Source organism: Streptopelia decaocto, assembly GCF_964273445.1.
Source record: "Streptopelia decaocto genome assembly, chromosome: 17".
Lineage (NCBI taxonomy): Eukaryota > Metazoa > Chordata > Aves > Columbiformes > Columbidae > Streptopelia > Streptopelia decaocto.
Window position 1 is genome coordinate 9503116 of NC_138672.1, and position 16993 is coordinate 9520108.

At 53.6% G+C, this 16993-nt stretch overlaps 3 protein-coding genes and 1 long non-coding RNA gene across 5 annotated transcripts; 2 read left to right on the top strand and 2 right to left on the bottom strand.

The window, feature by feature from the left end:
* Positions 1-541: 541 nt before the first annotated feature.
* PIERCE1 (piercer of microtubule wall 1) lies at positions 542-1645 on the bottom strand. Of its 2 annotated transcripts, none has more exons than XM_082067702.1 (3): positions 1424-1645; positions 1267-1345; positions 542-1023 (listed from the first exon to the last, which is right to left on the bottom strand). In XM_082067702.1, exons 1-3 carry the CDS (start codon positions 1534-1536, stop codon positions 841-843), a joined length of 375 nt encoding a protein of 124 aa, XP_081923828.1. In that variant the 5' UTR covers positions 1537-1645; the 3' UTR covers positions 542-840. The 2 variants fall into 2 exon arrangements, with proteins under 2 accessions (XP_081923828.1, XP_081923829.1); XM_082067703.1 differs by having other exon boundaries at positions 1487-1631.
* Positions 1646-1667: 22 nt separating this feature from the next.
* Positions 1668-3344, top strand: MRPS2 (mitochondrial ribosomal protein S2). Its single transcript, XM_082067701.1, has 3 exons — positions 1668-1919; positions 2122-2251; positions 2466-3344. The coding sequence occupies exons 1-3, from the start codon at positions 1760-1762 to the stop codon at positions 3007-3009; spliced, it is 834 nt and encodes a 277-aa protein (XP_081923827.1). The 5' UTR covers positions 1668-1759; the 3' UTR covers positions 3010-3344.
* A 521-nt stretch (positions 3345-3865) lies between these two features.
* LOC309447294 lies at positions 3866-8160 on the top strand. The gene is made up of 5 exons (XR_014185590.1): positions 3866-4146; positions 4437-4523; positions 4963-5007; positions 6034-6083; positions 7783-8160. It is a non-coding gene; the product is annotated as an uncharacterized lncRNA (long non-coding RNA).
* Positions 8161-9201: 1041 nt separating this feature from the next.
* On the bottom strand, positions 9202-16060 carry DIPK1B (divergent protein kinase domain 1B). Its single transcript, XM_082067831.1, has 5 exons — positions 15857-16060; positions 13302-13436; positions 11972-12079; positions 11632-11808; positions 9202-10977 (listed from the first exon to the last, which is right to left on the bottom strand). Exons 1-5 carry the CDS (start codon positions 15917-15919, stop codon positions 10165-10167), a joined length of 1296 nt encoding a protein of 431 aa, XP_081923957.1. The 5' UTR covers positions 15920-16060; the 3' UTR covers positions 9202-10164.
* Between the last annotated feature and the right edge of the window lie 933 nt (positions 16061-16993).

Below are 16993 nucleotides of genomic sequence, written 5' to 3' on the forward strand. Positions count from 1 at the left end.
AAAGAGGTGGGTGTTTTTAGATGTAGCATGAAAACAGGTGGAAAACGTGACAAAAGCCACTAAATCTATGTTTTTAGGAGATAGTCTTACCCCTAAATTATTCCACCTACAGAAAAATCTGTGGATAAAAAATATACATTAAATTGTCACAACTGTTTGTATTAATTCTGCACTTTGTTATTTTTCATTTCAGGAGCAGAAAGGGAAGTTATGAGAAGCTCGAGGTATTGCCTAGAGCCCAATAGAAGAATAGCAGTGAATGATAGCGAGTTGCTTGTTTCTTTTCATGTGTTAAATATTTAAAAAGTTAACTTTTCAGGCCCATTTCTGCTTAGCAAACAGATAATAGTACACTCATTTTTAATATCTATTATTAGCATGTTTTACATTTAAGGCAGGACCATTCCTCATCCATGAACAGGCAGACCAGTTTTTAAGCAAAACGTGCTGAGGTTTTCCCTTTAGCGCAGATACTAAGTGATGCAGATTCACTGGCTGTGTAACTGCAGTTGTTACAATAAAACTTGAGAAAACGTTCTTATCAGTTGTCTTTATTTGAGTAATTTCTTAAAACATTGTAGTTTTGAGAGGTAAGAAAGACGAACGTGTTTTCTGTAAGAAATCCAAAGGCTTGATGAACACCTCTGGAAAACACACAGTTTGGTTATTCATTTAATAGTACAGAAAACATTTAAAATCTTAACTTGTAATGACACGTCCTGCTTTTAGATGAGGCTCAGCACCAGATTTAGGGTAAGGTCACTGATCCTGTTTGCTTGGTGGTGTTTTTTTTGTGTTTTGTTATTTTTTTGACCCGAAGCGGCTCCGCGTGGGGCGGATCTAACAGTGCGACGGGCCGCTGGGGTTGTAGCTGGGGTGGAAGTCGCGGTCGTGGGCGGTGATGAAGTTGTCCGGGCCGGTGACGTGGCTCTTCTCCAGGGCGGTGTTGAGCCCGTTATCTTTGTACATGCCAAATTGTGACAGAGTCTTGGAAAACACGTGCGAGGTGCCGTGGAACGAGGTCTGTGAGAGCGAGAAAAGGGGAGGAAGGTGGTTTAAATGCCAGCACCAGTAGCAGAAGTTTGGATGCAATGATGGGGGCACCTCATCTGCTTTGGGGAGCTCATCGCCTGGGGATGGGGTTAGACTCGATCATCTCCAGGAGTCCCTTCCAACCCCAACCATTCCGCGATTCTGTGGATGTTGCAGAAGCCACATCCCCGAAGCCTCCGGGGGCGCCTCCATCACCCCGCACCCCCAACCTACCGGCACCTCGTGCACCGTGGGGGCTTTGCTGCCGTAGGCCTGGCTGGTGGTCCGGTACCGGGGGTGCGGCTCCGGCTGCCTGCGGGGAGAGAGCACCGGAGGGAGCGGGGCTGCCGGGGGCGCTCGGCGGGGCCGCGCTCGGCGGGGCCGCGCTCACCCGTAGCCGCGGAAGCAGCTGGGCTGCTGGAAGCGGCCGGGCAGGCCGGGGCTGGTGCGGTACCAGTCGCTGGTGCGGGGGCCGGCGCCTCCCGCGGCCGCCGGGCCCGACATGGGGACGGGAACGGGCCAAGCGCCGCGCGTTGCCGGGTGACGGGACGCGGCGGGCGGGCGGTGATCGCTCCGCGCAGCTGCCCCGCCCCGGGGGAGGGCGGAGGGGCCGGGCCCGGGCCCGCAGGAAGCGGAAAATGCCGCCTTGACCTTCCTTCTCCTCCTCCTTCTGTCTCTCCTCCTCCTCCTCCTGTTCCCCCAGCCCTGCGGCCGCCGGGCGCGGAGCATGGCGGTGCGGCGGCTCCTGCGGGCAGCTGAGCGGGCCGTGCCCCGCACAGCCCAGCCCGCCAGGCGCGGTCCGTGTGACCCCCGTGTTTCTCTCCCCGCAGCAGCCCCGCGGCTCTACAGCACCGTCCCGGCCCCGGCGGCAGCGGCCCGGCCCCGCGGTGAGTGCTCCTGCCCCGGGGAACGGGGGGACCCCGAACCGGAGACCTGCACCCCGGGGCCAGGCGCTGAGCGATGTCCTTGCTGCTGGCACCATGCCCTTGTGCTCAAGTGACCCTTTCTCCAGTCGCACCTCATCCCCCGCAGACCCAATAAAGGGGAGCGGCGATTTATGGATGGATTTGGTTTTTGCCCTCCTCTCAGCTCTGGATGACAAGCTGCTGACCGAGCCTCTCAGCCACCCCGACTTCTTCAACGTGAAGGAGCTCTTCTCCCTGAAAGATCTCTTTGATGCTCGCGTGCACCTGGGGCACAAAAAGGGATGTCGGCATAGGTGAGTGATACCATTTCGTGACCCAGTGCTTATTGACATCAGGAATGTTTCCCCAGAACCGTGTGAGCTCTTGGGGGCTGCACTAAATTGGGCTGGGGCTGGACTTGCCCACACAGACCCACATTTCCCCCTGGGCACAGTTATTACCCTGCACAAGTGCCTTTAGCACCATGTCCCTGTGTCCCCTTGTGTCGCCCTCCCGCTGTCCCCGCAGGTTCATGGAGCCCTACATCTTTGGCTGCCGCCTGGATCAGGACATCATCGACCTGGATCAGACGATGCAGCACCTCCAGCTGGCCCTCAACTTCACCGCCCACGTCGCCTACCGCAAGGGCATCATCCTCTTCATCAGCCGCAAGCGCCAGTTCTGCCACCTGGTGGAGACCACGGCGCGGGAGTGCGGGGAGTACGCCCACACCCGCTACTGGCAGGGCGGCCTGCTCACCAATGCACACATCCAGTTCGGCTCCGGCGTCCGCCTGCCCGACCTCATCATCTTCCTCAGCAGCCTCAACAACGTCTTCGAGCCCCACGTGGCCATCCGGGATGCTGCCAAGATGAACATCCCCACGGTGGGGGTGGTGGACACGAACTGCAACCCCTGTTTGATCACCTACCCCATCCCCGGGAACGACGACAGCCCCAGCGCCATGGAGCTCTACTGCAAGCTCTTCAGGATGACCATCATCCGCGCCAAGGACCAGAGGAAGCAGAACGAGGTCTTTGACGAGCTGCGGAGCAAAGCGGAGGGCAGTTAGGGCCCTGGGGACAGGCCGTGCTGCAGGACTGGCCCAGCACCCGCTTTGGGCAGAGCTGGGCTGGTTGTGGAAGGGACCCCGCAACTCTGCCATTCTGCCGAGGTCCCGTGATGGTCACAGCTGCTCTGGGTCTCTGACTCCAATAAAATTGTCTGGAGCGATGCAAAGGGAGACAGAACCAGGGCAGACCCAGCTCCTGTCCTTGTGTTTGTCCCTGTTGCAAGGAGGAGCCTCTGTCCTGTGGCCTTCCTGTTCCTGAGCTTGTGATCTCACTTGAAAGTGCTTGTATCTCCTGCCTTTTCCTAACACGACAAATAAAGGCCCCTGTGATCCTTTTTCTTGCTTTCCTTGCCAAAGGAGAAGGTACGGGCGAGTCTGGTGAACGTTTATGGTCACAGGATGGGGGAGTGAAGGGTGTTCCCAGCCTGGGGACCTGCGGGCCATTGCAGTCCAGGGCAGGGGCTGCGAGTCTGGCCAATGGGTTGGGTGGTTCCTGCTTTGTCCCAGGGTCCAACTTCTGCCACCACCGCAGGGAGGGGGTGGCTGCAGGGTGCAGCTGTGAAAAGGGAAACTCAGCTCCTAATGAGCTTAGTGCCTCTGCGGGAAGGCTTAGGGCAGCCCCTCAGCGCTGGCTGTCAGGCCCAGCGTGGGGAAGAGGTTTGGACGAGGGGTCCCTGTCCTCTGTCCTGGCCCCGCATCCCCGGTCCGGGCCCCGCCCGCTCCCTGCTCGGCGTCCTCCCGTCCAGCAGGGGGAGCCCGCGGGCGCGAACGCGCTGCGCGGATTGTCCCCGCGGCGCTTCCGTCCGCCTGCCCTATATAAGCAGAAGGCGGGCTCGTAGTCGCCCTTTCTGCGGGGCGATCGGCGGGCAGCGCTGTGCTATCGTGTGTCCGGCCTTGTGGTGCTGGACCCCTGCTCTTACTGGTCTGGGTGAGCCCCAGGAAAAACAGGCTCAATCCCCAGCCTTGCGTGCTCACCCTCCTCAGGTTTCTGGGGCTTAGAGGGGACAAAATGTGCCCCACTCGGGCCGCATGGCCGGACACAGCCCGGGGGAGGCCCGCGAGTCCTGTCCTGTGCTCTACATTCAGCGTACGGCTGGTATATTATGAACTGAGGTATAAGAAGGTACTAGGATTAAGGTAAATAAGGCAAAAAGATGTGGTTCTGGTGAAGGAGGGGAGAAAATTGAGGGCTGCCACCTTCTCAAAAAAAAAAGGTTTTAAATATTGGTGTAACTAAATCTATTAAGCAAATTTTAATTTATTGTTTTTTCTATTTATTATGATATATTTTATAATATATATATATTTTTTTCCTTATGTTTTAATCTGGTTTTCTGTGGAGTGATGCAGTTCACAAGGAAGGTTGCTATGCTCTCAGCTAAACGCTTGTTTGTTATTAATTACCTTCTTCCTTTGTCTTTCTTCAGCCTGGCAGAGGACAAAAGGTGACGTGAGAAAGATTGTGTGTCTCGAAAAATCAATGGTAAGTGGTGATTAACACAAAGGCTGCCCAAGTGAGTTTCTGGCATCTCATTGACTAAGTGGTGTGTTGCATTTAGTGTCTACGCATGCACCCAGTACCTTTGTAATACTACTTTCTGAGTAGGTGATGTGATCTTGTTTGCATAAATACCTGTAAATATCACCTTTTTGGGTCTTTGCGGGTTTTTTCAGCCTGCCACAGGCGTTGCAAAGGTGGCTGCTGTGGCATCTTTGTGTCATTAGGTGGCAGAGAGAGACAGGCTATGTTCTACGCTCGTTTGTTCTGACACCCGTGAGCATTCAGAGTGATTGATAGCCTGACATCTATAAATAGGACACTCTTCATAAACTAAGCCTTTCCTATTTTTTTAAATTGCCTTAAATGTGAGATTTCTATGTAGTAGGATATATGTGCTACCAACCAGGATTTGAAGCATGTCTATATAAAATAAATGCTCTCTATTTTTCCAGAAAGGCGTGTGATGCGGCGGAGCCAGGAGTTCTCCAAGCCCTGAGGTGAGCGGCACTGATGCCGCTTCCCTGCGGAACAGCTCATGCCCCAGCTCGTGTTGCAGATTTGGCTGCAGTGCCACGTCTGTGTCATTGGGTGGCAGAGAGGAAGAGGTTTTGTCTTTCCTAGTGCTACAAAACCTGTGAGCACTCAGGAATGATGAGCAGCCTGACAATTATTTCTTGCTTTTCCTGTTTCTTTCCTTTAACGTTAATCTTTTAATTGTAAAGGATGGATAGAATTACGTTAAAAGCTAATTTGGGTTTCTTGTTTATCACATCTTTTGTTGTTATGGAGGAACGGCAAACCTCCAGTATTCTTTATTCTAATAGTCCTTGGAGATTTGCTCTCCTGACATGTTAATGTCATTAGGGGTCAGAGATGAAGGGGCTTCCTGTGCCTGAAACTTGTAACTGCTCAGACATTGGTAGCTTGACATTGTTTCCATGTTTACCTCTTTGTCCAGAGAATCAGCGGAAGATGAAGCAAAATTCCTTTGAAAAGCAGTTAAAATGATGCCAATTTTAACTGCATCAGGGGATGGTCCTTCCTTTTATTCTGCAAGGACAAATGGAAGTGACAGCTCTGTTCTTGAATTCTGTTTTTGCCTTCAGTAATCCTTTATGGCCTGCAAGACATCCTTTATTTCTGTCTGTGAAAGGGCACCTCTTGAGTTTTGCAGGGTTTAGCATTTTATAGATATAAAGAATCGTGTCTGGGAGTGGATTAGATGGGGGAAACAGGCACTTAAGTTTGTTGTTTCTGAAGTATTGGTGTGATCTAGAAACAGTTGGGTGGGGAATCACGTATGGAGAAAATTGAACCCTGTTCTTAACATGAATAAAACACTCAGCCAACAACATCTTGACTTCAAGGGTGCTGAGGAAGTTTGACCAGAAGGTGCAATCAGAAACCTTTGAAATGCAGCTTTATAACCACGTGTGCTTGTGGGAGGGGGGAACAAAACAAACAAAACTCCAACCCTCCTTCCCCAAAAAATGCCAAACTGAATTTCTTTCTCCTTCTCACAGTTACTTCTGAGAACAGGACCGAGTTCTGGAACCTGCTTCAAATGTTGAAGGTGCGTGTTGTTTTATGTCATTTGATGGAAAAGTACTAAACCTCAGTGTTACCAAAACAGTGTCCAGGCAGAAGTCCTTGGGCTGGTACATCTTGTCCTGGTTTCTTGTGGGACATGGACAAACAAAGTAGTTTTAAAAAGAAGCTACTAGTGCACACTTGCAGAAATAACCTCAAATTCAGTATTTTTTCATCTTTGCTGTCAAGGCTGTACTTTAGGTGGAGCACTTTCATGTTTGTCTGTTTCAGTAATGCAGTAATTTTGTAAAGAACTGTGAAAAAGCCCTTCTGATTAACTTTATTTCACTCAGACTGCCCTTCTCTGCTCCTCAAGTGCATCCTTAGGGGCAGCTGTCAGAACAAGACACTTATTGAGAGTTTACACTCTCGTGTGCCCGAGGTTACCAAAGCAGACTCTCGTAGTGCTGCAGCCTGACACAAAACACTGCTGAAAAAAGAATGTTTGTGGCCCAGATGTGCAAGGTAACGCGATTGTGTCTTAGGCATAACTAAGGAAGAAATAAAATGATTGATTTTTTGGTAATACAATCCAAAAATTAACGAGAACAGCTCTGGCTACACATGGGCAGTGAGCGAGACTCTGAGGCTTTGCAGCGGCTAATAGCCTGACAAAATCTGGCAGTGCTGAATGGGGGAAAATGTCCTCATTAAATGGGCATTACGAGGGCCAGAGGTGCCACTAACCACACAAGGAGCTGCTGGCTGCAAAACGAGCCATTTAATTGGAAAAAGTCACTGCCCAGCAGCGGTGGCTTTGGAAAAGAATGCTAATGAGGTGGTTCGGGACCTGGTTATGCAAAGAAGACGGTCTTAAGATGTGACTCTCCTGTTTTAATTTCCTGACTTCTTTTAACCCTGGAATACATATTTGAGTTATTTCATCAGACTTGACTCACATCAAGGGTCCTGTAGAGGTGATGAGTGTCTCTTTAGAACTTTACTGTGTGAGGCACAGGATAGCTATTAAAATTTTCCTAATAGCATTTGCTGTTAACCATCTACCCGAGGCTGAGCAGCAATCTGAGGCTATGAATACTGCTTTACTGGAAAACTTATCTGGCTTTCAGCTGTGGAAAATATGAATATTTTGAATTAAAGTGACTTTGAGATACATTAAAAATCTTTCTGCATGTTAACTTAGCCCGTCACCATTTAGAACTGGTTTATGTCATGGCTGTGAACGCTGGAATAAGCTCAGCTTTTCTCTATTCGCACTATTAATAGTTTGCCTCCGCACTGGGATTGGCAAACTCGCCTTTGCTATTTAGGGAGCCTGAGAGTGAAAGAGAAACCAAGAGCGGGCTCCAGCTATTGTGCTGTTAAATTATCCCCTTACTTCCAGAGATTCCCTGTGAGTCGTGCTCACCGAGCCCAGCTGATGACTCCTCTAAAATTTGATTTCATTTTATGAAACTTTTTTTTCTACTCTGGGATGTGAAAAATCTGTGGACGGTCCCAAGACAAACCTGATGCGATTCTTCAATTAGTTGAAAATGTTGCCTCTGAAATGAAAAGCAATTCTCTGTCCCGACGCGCTGCGGTGCCTCTGCTCAGATCAGGCTCAGCGTGGTGAGCAGTGGGAGGCTGGGTGGTACAGGTTAATTAGCTGCTTAGTATGACATTTATTACCAGCTGTAATTTGACGTTGTCTAACATCCTGGGCCATTTTGTATTTGCAGATCACGCCCGGAGTTACAGAATTTCTAGCAAACCTGGCTGTGGCAAAAGAAGTGGCAGCATCTGCATTTGAAGATCTGCAGATTCCTAAAACTTCACCTTTCCCCATCCGTGGGTCCAAAGCGCTGCTGGAGGTTCTGTTTGCTGCAACCTGTGGACTCAAATGTCCGTTTAAAACAAGTTACAGCTCTTCTGCTCCCAGCGTCCTCTCTGCTTTTGTTGTGCTCCTATGGAGCAACCGTACAAGTTGTCAGCTCATGTGCTGGTTTCCCAGCCACTTTTTAAAGCACTGCTGTTTCCGTCTCTGTTTTCTCTACATCGTTAAGAAGGGTTCTTAAAAAGAAAACTAAATAAAGATGCCACCTACAATAAGTCTGAAATTATTATGCTTGTGTATTTGTAGCACCCCAAGTAATACTGATTTTTAACCAGGCGGGGACTTAAGACTTTTTATTTGTGGACATAAGAACTGGGCTGCTTTTTTACTTCAAACAGCTGAAGGTACAAGTCTTGCTGCTCCCCTCTGTCCCCAACTGGCACTTTCTGGACAAAATGTCCTAGGAAATTTCAAACACCGGGAAGGGTGAAAAATGGCTTTCCTGAAAATCTGAGGAGAGGATTTGGTGTGGTTGTTGTGTTCCTTTTTTCTAATAGCAGAAGATTAATCAGTGGAGCTGGTTGCCATGGGAATGCAGGACAATAGATGAGGAGCTGGGGTGGCTGCATGGAGCCTGGTTACCAAATTCCACTAAACCCAGTTCCTCAGTACAGGTGAACCTGCACCCCCCAGTGCAGCGCCCACAGCTGGGACCCTGGCCACATTTGCAGTATTTTTACTAAATTCAGAGTGACTCCGAGGGGCTGAGAACTCGCCACCCTTCAAACAACAAACCTGACAAATGCTCAGCCTTCCTGCAGGTGAATTACGCTGGGAAGGCAGCTCCTCTGTGGGAAGCGAGCGACGGCAGCTCCGCGTCAATTTAGAGCCCTGTTGACACTGAAACATTTCCTCCATAAATAACACCGAGAGGTAATGATGATCCTATAGAACTAACAGAGGGAAAGACCGATATCTCTCCTCCCAAGGGCTCATAAACTTGCAGCCAGGACACCACTGATTGCCTTCCCAGGCTATATATACTGTCAGATGTGTTGTTTTTCTCGGTGATTGTACTTCAGATATACGCTCCACTTCACTAAGCAACTGTTGGCAGGAGCATCAACATATGGTCCAGCAGCAGGAGTACGATTGTGCTGGGAACAGCGAGCGTGGGGTAGTTTACATAAACTCGACCTCTCTACCCTGGTTTTAAAAGGTTGCTATAATAGAGCTTTTAAAGGAAACAGACTGTAGTTAGAGACCTTGGTAGTGTGTACACAGCCAAACAAATGACTTGAAACCTGCTGAAAGCTTGCCTGGAAATTCATTTTTAATAAAGGGAGAAGCAGTGGATTATTCTCGTACTAATCTCTTAACCTCTGCAGTGCAAGCCCAGCTTAGTTTTAGGAGAATTAAACCAAGAGGTTGGCTTATCCCTGCACTGAGTATTGTGGGAAGTAACACACTGAGCACCTACATTAACTGGTCAGAATTGTTTGTATTTAGCCCTTTTCCTTTAAGCTGTCAGATGCCGCCAAAGCCGACGCGTGCGAGGGAACGGCCTGAGCTGCCGCTTTGAGCCCGTGGGCAGGAGCAGGCGGGTGGGAACCTCACACCAGCCATCGCATCACATCCCATCGCTGTCTGGGGTCAGGCACTTGGAAAAGGAATCAAAGATATGCCAGGATTCTCTGCTGTGGAAAAGACAGCTTATCCGCTTCCTATGCTACAGCTGGATCTGATGGCGGGATGACTCAGACACTTAAGGAGAGACATTTCAATAGGGAAATCTACCTTTTCTCCTCCTTTTTAGATCACAAACAAGCTGGTACTTAAAAGGCTGCTGTTGCGCTATTGATGTACTGGTTTGATTCACGTAAAAGCGATTTATTTACATCAGAGACGTTCATCAAAAGAAGATGTGACAAGTACAGCATGAATGATTCATTCTCGTTGCTCTGCGCTGCTCCCCTGTTCACCCAGGACCAGTCAGGCGTGTCCAGCTGGGCTCCGCTTCCTTATCGCGCCCCGCGGCATCTTCTCCCCCAGCGCGTCCAGCCCGGCTCCTGGTGCCCCAGCTCCGCAGCACGCTCCTGCCGACCCTACCGATGATTCTGCTGGGCGGTGGAAGTCATGACGCTTGGTTTTCCATGAAGGAGAAGCTGAACTCCCTGTGTAAGGTGTATTTTTTCCCATGGGGGAGATGATGGAGAAACAGACCTTCAACTCTTGGACTTCACTCCAAGATTGCGGGTTCTAAACTCCAGGGCCGTGCTTCCCACCGTTAGGAATATTTGGTGTTTGAGATCTTCTTCCAGAGCAAGGTCTTGAGGTTGTTCAGCACCAGGGAGTGGTGCACTTCCATCTGGCTGGCCAGCCCGCTGAGGGTCATGCAAGTTCGGAGCTGCTTCTGCAGCTCGTCCTTCAGCTCCAGCGGCGCCCCGTACAGCAGGTAGTCCTGCAGCAGCCCGCAGACCTTGGCCAGGTTGGGCTGCACCATCTCGCTCTTGCACTGCTTCAGGAGTTTGTCGCACGTGGCCATGCAGTCCTTCCCGTAGGTGCAGTCCACGTTCTGCTCACAGTGACGGCCCTTGAGGAAACCTCGGATTGTCATCTCCGTCGCCACCTTCCTCAGGTTGACCATTTTGAAGTCATATTTGTCGTTGTAGCCCACGTTCTTCAAGCTGGTCTCGCAGATGTAGAAGTTCCCATAGGTCCCGTGGAATATCTCCTCCACAAACTCCAGAAGGCCGATGGAGATCTTGGCCCGCCGGGGCCAGGCTGGTGCAGACCACTGGTGGATGAGTTGGTGGACGACTGAAGGCAGCAGCGACTGGAGGAAATCTGGGACATCCACTCCATAGAGCGAGGTGTGGGGGATCTTCTCAGTGACGTAGAGGTCCCCGCAGTGCCCCAGCAGCTTGGACGTGTGCTCTTTCTCATGCAAGGAGAGCATGAGAAGAAACTCGTTGAGCTGAAGTAGCGCCCAGATGGATTTGGCCTCTGCTAAAGACACTTTGCCATCCCGGTTCACATCTGCCATGGCGATGATCTGGCTCACCAAGGCTGCCAGAGAAGGCTGATCTCCCAGGTTGGACTGTGAATGGAACAAGAAGTGGCATCAGACCCTTGAGGCTCCCTGTGCTCGGGCTCAGGATCGTGAAACCAAACCTGAGAATCAAAACCTGAGCTCAGGATCGTGAAACCGAACTGGGGAAATCAAACCCTGAGCTCAGGATCATGAAACCAAACTGGGGAATCAAACCCTGAGCTCAGGATCGTGAAACCAAACTGGGGAATCAAAACCTGAGCTCAGGATCATGAAACCAAACTGGGGAATCAAAACCTGAGCTCAGGATCACGAAACCGAACTGGAGAATCAAAACCTGAGCTCAGGATCGTGAAACCAAACTGAAGAATCAAACCCTGAGCTTGGGAGAGGAGGAAACAGCCACCGTGTCCGAGCAAATTCAGTGCTGTCCCATAGTGTATGGCTCTAAATTCAGCTCCAGCAGAATTTTACCAGCCTCGGAGCAGCTCTAGAACCAGGTCTTGCAAATAAGAACTGCTGGGTGAGAATGGAAGGGGTTTTTCTTGGCTAACTCAGCACTTGCTCTGTGTTAAGTGTAAGGAGCCCTGCCCGGCGCCCAGCTGATGGACTGTGAGCCAGAGGAGCTCTTGATTAAGGGGAAGGAAAGACACAAATGGCACCCCAGGCCCACAAGATCCCGGAGGGACCCTCTGCACTGACCTTGAGGAAGTTCAGGAGCATTTCTTTGAACTCATCCATCGACGTCCCCCGTGTGGGTTTGTCAAAGAGGACCACGTCCCTCCTGGGCACCGAGGCTGGGTGGCTGTCTGCCTTGAAAGCTTCTTCGATGCCGCATTTGATGATCACCTCTGTCTCCCTCCAGAGCCCGCTGTAAACCTACAGCCAGGGAGGGGGGACACGGTGGAAAACAACAGCGAGTGCTGTTGGGTTTGGGATGGGGACCGGGGATGGGGTGAGGAACAGATGTGCGGGCGGGTGGAGGAGGACATTTCCCATCTTTGACGCTCTCGCCCACCCCCAGCAATGTGGGGAGACCTACCTGCTGGGTGGGAGAGGAGGAGAGGCAGTGCTGGAAGTGGAGGCTGCGTTCCTCACACAGGTCTTTGCACGTGGAGCCAGAAATTATTCCTTTCTTGTACTGGTCGCACTGGGGAGGCAGAGAGAGGAGCTCAGTGCGGGCAGCTCCCTGTTTTCCTAAGTGCTTTATGCAAGGTGGGATGGGGACAGCAGGGACCCCCCCGTGCTGCTGGAGGGACCGCAGGGGATTTGCTCCCAGGTGCTCCTGCCGCAAGCCCAGGGGCTGGGGAGCTGCTGGGATGGAGGAGAGGCCAGTGTGGAAATGAGTGGGGATGAGGATGCTCAGGCTGCTCAGCAGAACAGCAGCCCCCGCTGTGAGCTGGGCTGGCCCTGGTCCAGGGGATGGTGGGGACGGGGACAGAACGTGGCTCCAAGTGCAATCGGGGTGGCTGGATGAGCTGGAGACATCCCTGGGCAGGAGAGGCGGCAGCTCTGCCAGGCACAACAGCCGCAGGGCTGGAAACAGGAGCTGCAGGAATTCACTGCCTCTTCCCCTCTTTTTGTTTGTTTTCCTCCCGACATGGATGGGAATTAACCCCTAGACCTGTTCGCAGGGGACACAGCCAGACACGGCATCTTAAACCCCGAGCTCAGCGCAGGAATTAGCGCCCGAGACCCCGTGGTCAGAGTCATGCAGAAAATCAAATTAAACGATCGGCGCTGTTGTTATGGCAATTCCTGCCTCCCTTCTCTGCTGAAGGATTGATGAACGAGGCGTTCTCAGCCAGAGCCTGGTGTCCCCCTCCTTGCCTGGGAGGGTGCCCTGTCCCCCTGCCATGGGGCACACACAGCAGTTCTGGGGTCCTATGGATGCTGTGGGGTGCAAGCTGCACCCCCTGCAAACCCCCGGTGTGGCAAAACACAGCGAGCCAAGCTCCCATGAGGGCTCAGCTCTTGGTGCAGGCTGGTGCTTCCTTTGGAGCACATCATTAGGCACAGAGAGGTACCCACTGCTCCCTTTTCCTCTGCGGAGCTCCGGGGGGCTCGTGCGATGCTCTCCCTGCCTGCAGATCCTGCTCTGACATTGCAACTTCATCTCCACAGACGTTAATCTGCCCACGTTTGCCCGGCCTGCCCTGGCCAGCTTCCCTCCAACATCTGATTAAATGGTTTTGCCGTCACCCTGGCAGGATAAGGTCACCTCTCCCGCTCCGTGTGACACCGGGGATGCTGCTGCCAGGAGGGCTCCCTGTTCCAGCTCCTGTGCAGGGCTCGGGGGGCTCAAAATGGGGTTCCCACAGCCCCACTCACCCCAGTACCCCAAACTGGGACCAGCACTGGCCGCCACTCACGATTATCATGCGGCAGACGTGGCCGCGGCAGAGCTCCGAGTAGGACGAGTAATGCATGTACGCCACCCAGCTGCCCACGAAGATGCCCAGCCACACCACCAGCAGGTATTTCACCTTGATGCCCGGGAGGCGACTCTGGAAGGAAAAGAAAACGCTGGTGAAGGCTGGGGGTTCTGGACAAGGGCAACTTCTTTTATACAAACCAACCTGAGCACTGGTGAAACCTTCAGCTTATTTTTTTAATATACATTCACCAGCCTATTATGCAACTCCTGCTGCAAGTAGGTCACTTAACATTCCCTAAAAGCGGGGAGATGACAGCGCTGGGCTGCGAGGGGCCGGCTGCACCCGCTCTGCTGCCCACACCAGGGCTGAGCCGCTGCCTCTGCAACCCCAGGACTCGCCATTTGGGCTGCCAGAGGTTCTGCTTCTGCCCAGGGAGACCCTTATCAGCAGAACCCCCCTTGCAAATCCCGCCCCGGGCACGGCAGGTGGCTGCTGCCAGCTCCGGCGTGGGAGCGAGCGAGTAACAAACCTGGAAGCGCGTGGATAATACTCGGTGCAAGCGGCTCGCAGCGTGATTTGGTTTTGCTGGCGTCGTTTCTTCCCCTCTGACCCTGCAAGCGGCAGCGCTGCTGCCATCTGGCCTCCCTGCGATACAGGTTGTTTACCTGACCCGTGTAACACGGTGCAGATCCCCAGCAGTTCCTAAGGGCAGGGAGCTGATCCTTCCATCTATAGATATTTCCTGCTTCCCACCAGGCTAAGAGAGCCCTTGGCCAGTGGCCCCCTCCAAACCCTCCTCTCTCCTTGTGCCCAGACCCCACAAATGGGCTTCACAGGAATCAGGCAGGCAGGTCTGTCTCAAAATTACATCTTGCATTGTTAATTGGAAATGCCAAAGTGTGAAGTGAGCCGGGATGCCCGTTTTGCCCATCAAGCAGTGGCGCCGCTCATTAACACCCATTAAAGTGAGCCCGACCACGGCGAGGACGCGGCAAAGACGAAGGATCCGCGGCTGCTCCTGGGAGCTGAAAAGCAGCTCAGGTCTGCAGTCAGAGACAAACCATTGTGACCCATGAGATCCTCCCCAGTACTGCAGCCCCCCAAAAACTGCCCAGTGGAGGGTATGTGACCCACCAGGCCCCCTGTCCTCAGCAAAGGGGCTCTTTCCGTGGATTTAGAGACACTGGAATGGCCAAAATGTCCTTTTTTGCTTATTTGGACCTAGAATCCATCACATTCCCTGGGCAGAAGAGGGGTCGGGACTGAGACCTGAGCATGGCATTGGGAGTGCTGGCTTCATTGTCCCTCTAAATGATGGAGAGAAATGCAGAGGTCGGTTATGCATTTAAACAAAAGCTTCCGCTGGGCTTTAGTAATAGTTTGGATTCGTGTCTAGTGCTCAGGCTTCTTCCAAGGGCTCAGTCTCAAGGCACAGGGACTTCCCTTGCCCACCTCCTCACCAGCAGCCTGCACCACAGCCTGTTCCCCTTCGCTTCAGTGAGCTGCTGTGTTTAGTTTTACGGTGAGTCTGGGGGACCTGGAAGCGACTTTGGGTCACAACTGTTCAAAGGCAAAATGGATGCAGCATCACAAAATCCCGCTCCATCCCTGCTGCTCCCCTGCAGCGCCCTGGGAACATGGGGGGTTGTTTCGCAGTGGGTCGCAGCGGTGGGGACGGTGCCAGGGCTGACGTGCTCCCAGGGGCCGTTGGTGTGACTGTCACCCCCTCCCAGGTGTATCCTGGCACAAGGGAACCCACCCTCTCCCCAATGCACCCAGCTTGGCTCTCCTTGCCAGACCCAGTCCCCAGCCCCTGCCCACCCCCACGGCCCCATGCAACCGTTCCTCAGCCCTTTTGTCTCGCAAGAAGACAACCTGCATGGAAGCTCATCAAGCAAAGGCCCATTTTCCCTGGGAGCGGAGCCACAGCACCCATCTGCCTCTTGACTGTCCTGGGGACACACAGAGCCACCTTCCTGTGTCCCTCCTTTTTCTCTCCAGCCACGATAACCTCTCTGGTCCAGCACCTTTGTCAGTCAGGGTTTCTCATCCCATGACTGCAGAGAAAACACCCAGGCCAGCATCCCCAGCCCCACCACCGCTGGGTCCCAGGAGCACCGAGATGAGTTCCTACCAACCCCCAGTAATTCAGGGAGGGGAAGTGGGGAAGCAAAAATAAATAAATAAATCAAAGAAAGAAAGAGAGGGAAGAAGTCATCCCTGCCCTGAGCTGCTGCATCGGCTTCTTCATTCACCGCTGAGGGATGGGCTGCCCTGGTGCTTCGCGGCCAGTGCGGCTCCCCCAGCACCGCAGAGCGGGGGTTATGCAACCGCCTGCGGCTCCCGGTGCCGCTCTGGGCTCCCCCGGTGCCGGTCCGGGTCCTCCCGGTGCCGGTTCCCGGCTCCCCAGCCCCTTGCACCGGCCAGCGGGGGAACCGCAGCGGAGCGTCCCTTTGTGCGCGGCCGGTGCCGGGATGCAGAGACGGGCATCACCGAGCAGCCCCCGGACCCGGCGCATCCCCCCGCCCCAGCGCATCCCCCCCCGGTACCTGCAGGCCCTTGGAGAGGGGGCAGAACAGCACCAGATGCACCAGTCGCCGGATCCTCCGCATGCTGCGGGCGCCCCGCGGCCGCGGGCCTCAAGCACCGGGGGGCATGGCCGCGGCCCCCGCCTCGCCGCCGGGGGGGAGCCGGGGGGGGCCGGCGGGGGTGGCCCGAGCCCTCGCCACCCGCTCGCTCCGCCGCAGCGCCCGGCCCGGCCCGGCGGGGCTCAGCGCGGCTCCGCCCGGCTCGGCGCGGCGGGGGCGGCGCGTCAGCTCCGCCGCAGCTCGGGGGGGCGGCCGCCCGGTACGGCCCCACCGCATCAGCCCCCACCCCACCCGCCCCGGGGGTAAAACCCACCCGAGAGTCCCACCCCCACCGCCCGGGGGTACCCGGAGCATGGAGATGCTGATCCCCCCCAGCGCTCACAGCAGCTCGGGTTTTATTTAAAGCGATTCGAGGGGCAGCCTGGGAGAGCCCCCCCCGGCCTGCAGCGGGCGAGTTGCAAGCACGGCCCCAGGGCTGTGTGCCCCCCGGCATCGCCCCTGCTCGCTCCCTTCCCCGCTGTCTCCCTCCTGAATCTTAAACCCGAGCAGCAGTGTCTGTGTCCCTGTTTGCATTGCGTCTGGGCAGCGAAACCTCCAGGCGAGACAGGGGCTGCTTTGTGTCAGCTGCGAGCAGACAGCCCAGGGACAGCCTCTCATCCAGGGGGGCTGCTAGAGCAAGGGGAGAGACAAAAATATGATGCAAAATGGTCTGGGAGGGTCAGTGATGGGACCATTGTTAAGATAATTCCTCGCTCGCTATTAGTAAATCTTCAGATTATCCATTTGTCCCCTTTTCGTGGTTCAGATTGCTTCCTTCCATTTGAATTTGGCTCAAAATGACCTTTGAAAACAAGCTGGTCGCATCATACCCAGCGGTTCCTACTCATTGTCAAGCATCGGGTGCCCGAGGACTAACCAGCAAAGCCTTTGCTGGCCTTATCTGATCAGCTACTATAAATAATGAGCATCACAACAGATTCACACCAAAACACCCCAAATCCTGCAGCTTGTTTGCTGCCTTCTTTTAATATCAAGGAGATCCCTGCTGCCCTCCCGCTGCGCGAAGCCAGAGCGGCGCCGTGACCTCCCCGCTCGCCC

Excerpts from the sequence above, each read along its gene's own strand:
- PIERCE1 (XM_082067702.1), bottom strand. The coding sequence starts at position 1,536 with ATGTCGGGCCCGGCGGCCGCGGGAGGCGCCGGCCCCCGCACCAGCGAC. Across the intron at positions 1,346-1,423 it reads AGCTGCTTCCGCGGCTACGG|GCAGCCGGAGCCGCACCCCC; the intron begins GTGAGCGCGGCC and ends CTCTCCCCGCAG. Across the intron at positions 1,024-1,266 it reads CCACGGTGCACGAGGTGCCG|ACCTCGTTCCACGGCACCTC; the intron begins GTAGGTTGGGGG and ends TCGCTCTCACAG.
- MRPS2 (XM_082067701.1), top strand. The coding sequence starts at position 1,760 with ATGGCGGTGCGGCGGCTCCTGCGGGCAGCTGAGCGGGCCGTGCCCCGC. Across the intron at positions 1,920-2,121 it reads GGCAGCGGCCCGGCCCCGCG|CTCTGGATGACAAGCTGCTG; the intron begins GTGAGTGCTCCT and ends CCCTCCTCTCAG. Across the intron at positions 2,252-2,465 it reads AAAAAGGGATGTCGGCATAG|GTTCATGGAGCCCTACATCT; the intron begins GTGAGTGATACC and ends CTGTCCCCGCAG.
- DIPK1B (XM_082067831.1), bottom strand. The coding sequence starts at position 15,919 with ATGCGGAGGATCCGGCGACTGGTGCATCTGGTGCTGTTCTGCCCCCTC. Across the intron at positions 12,080-13,301 it reads ACGTCTGCCGCATGATAATC|TGCGACCAGTACAAGAAAGG; the intron begins GTGAGTGGCGGC and ends CTGCCTCCCCAG. Across the intron at positions 11,809-11,971 it reads CCTCCTCTCCCACCCAGCAG|GTTTACAGCGGGCTCTGGAG; the intron begins GTAGGTCTCCCC and ends CCCTGGCTGTAG.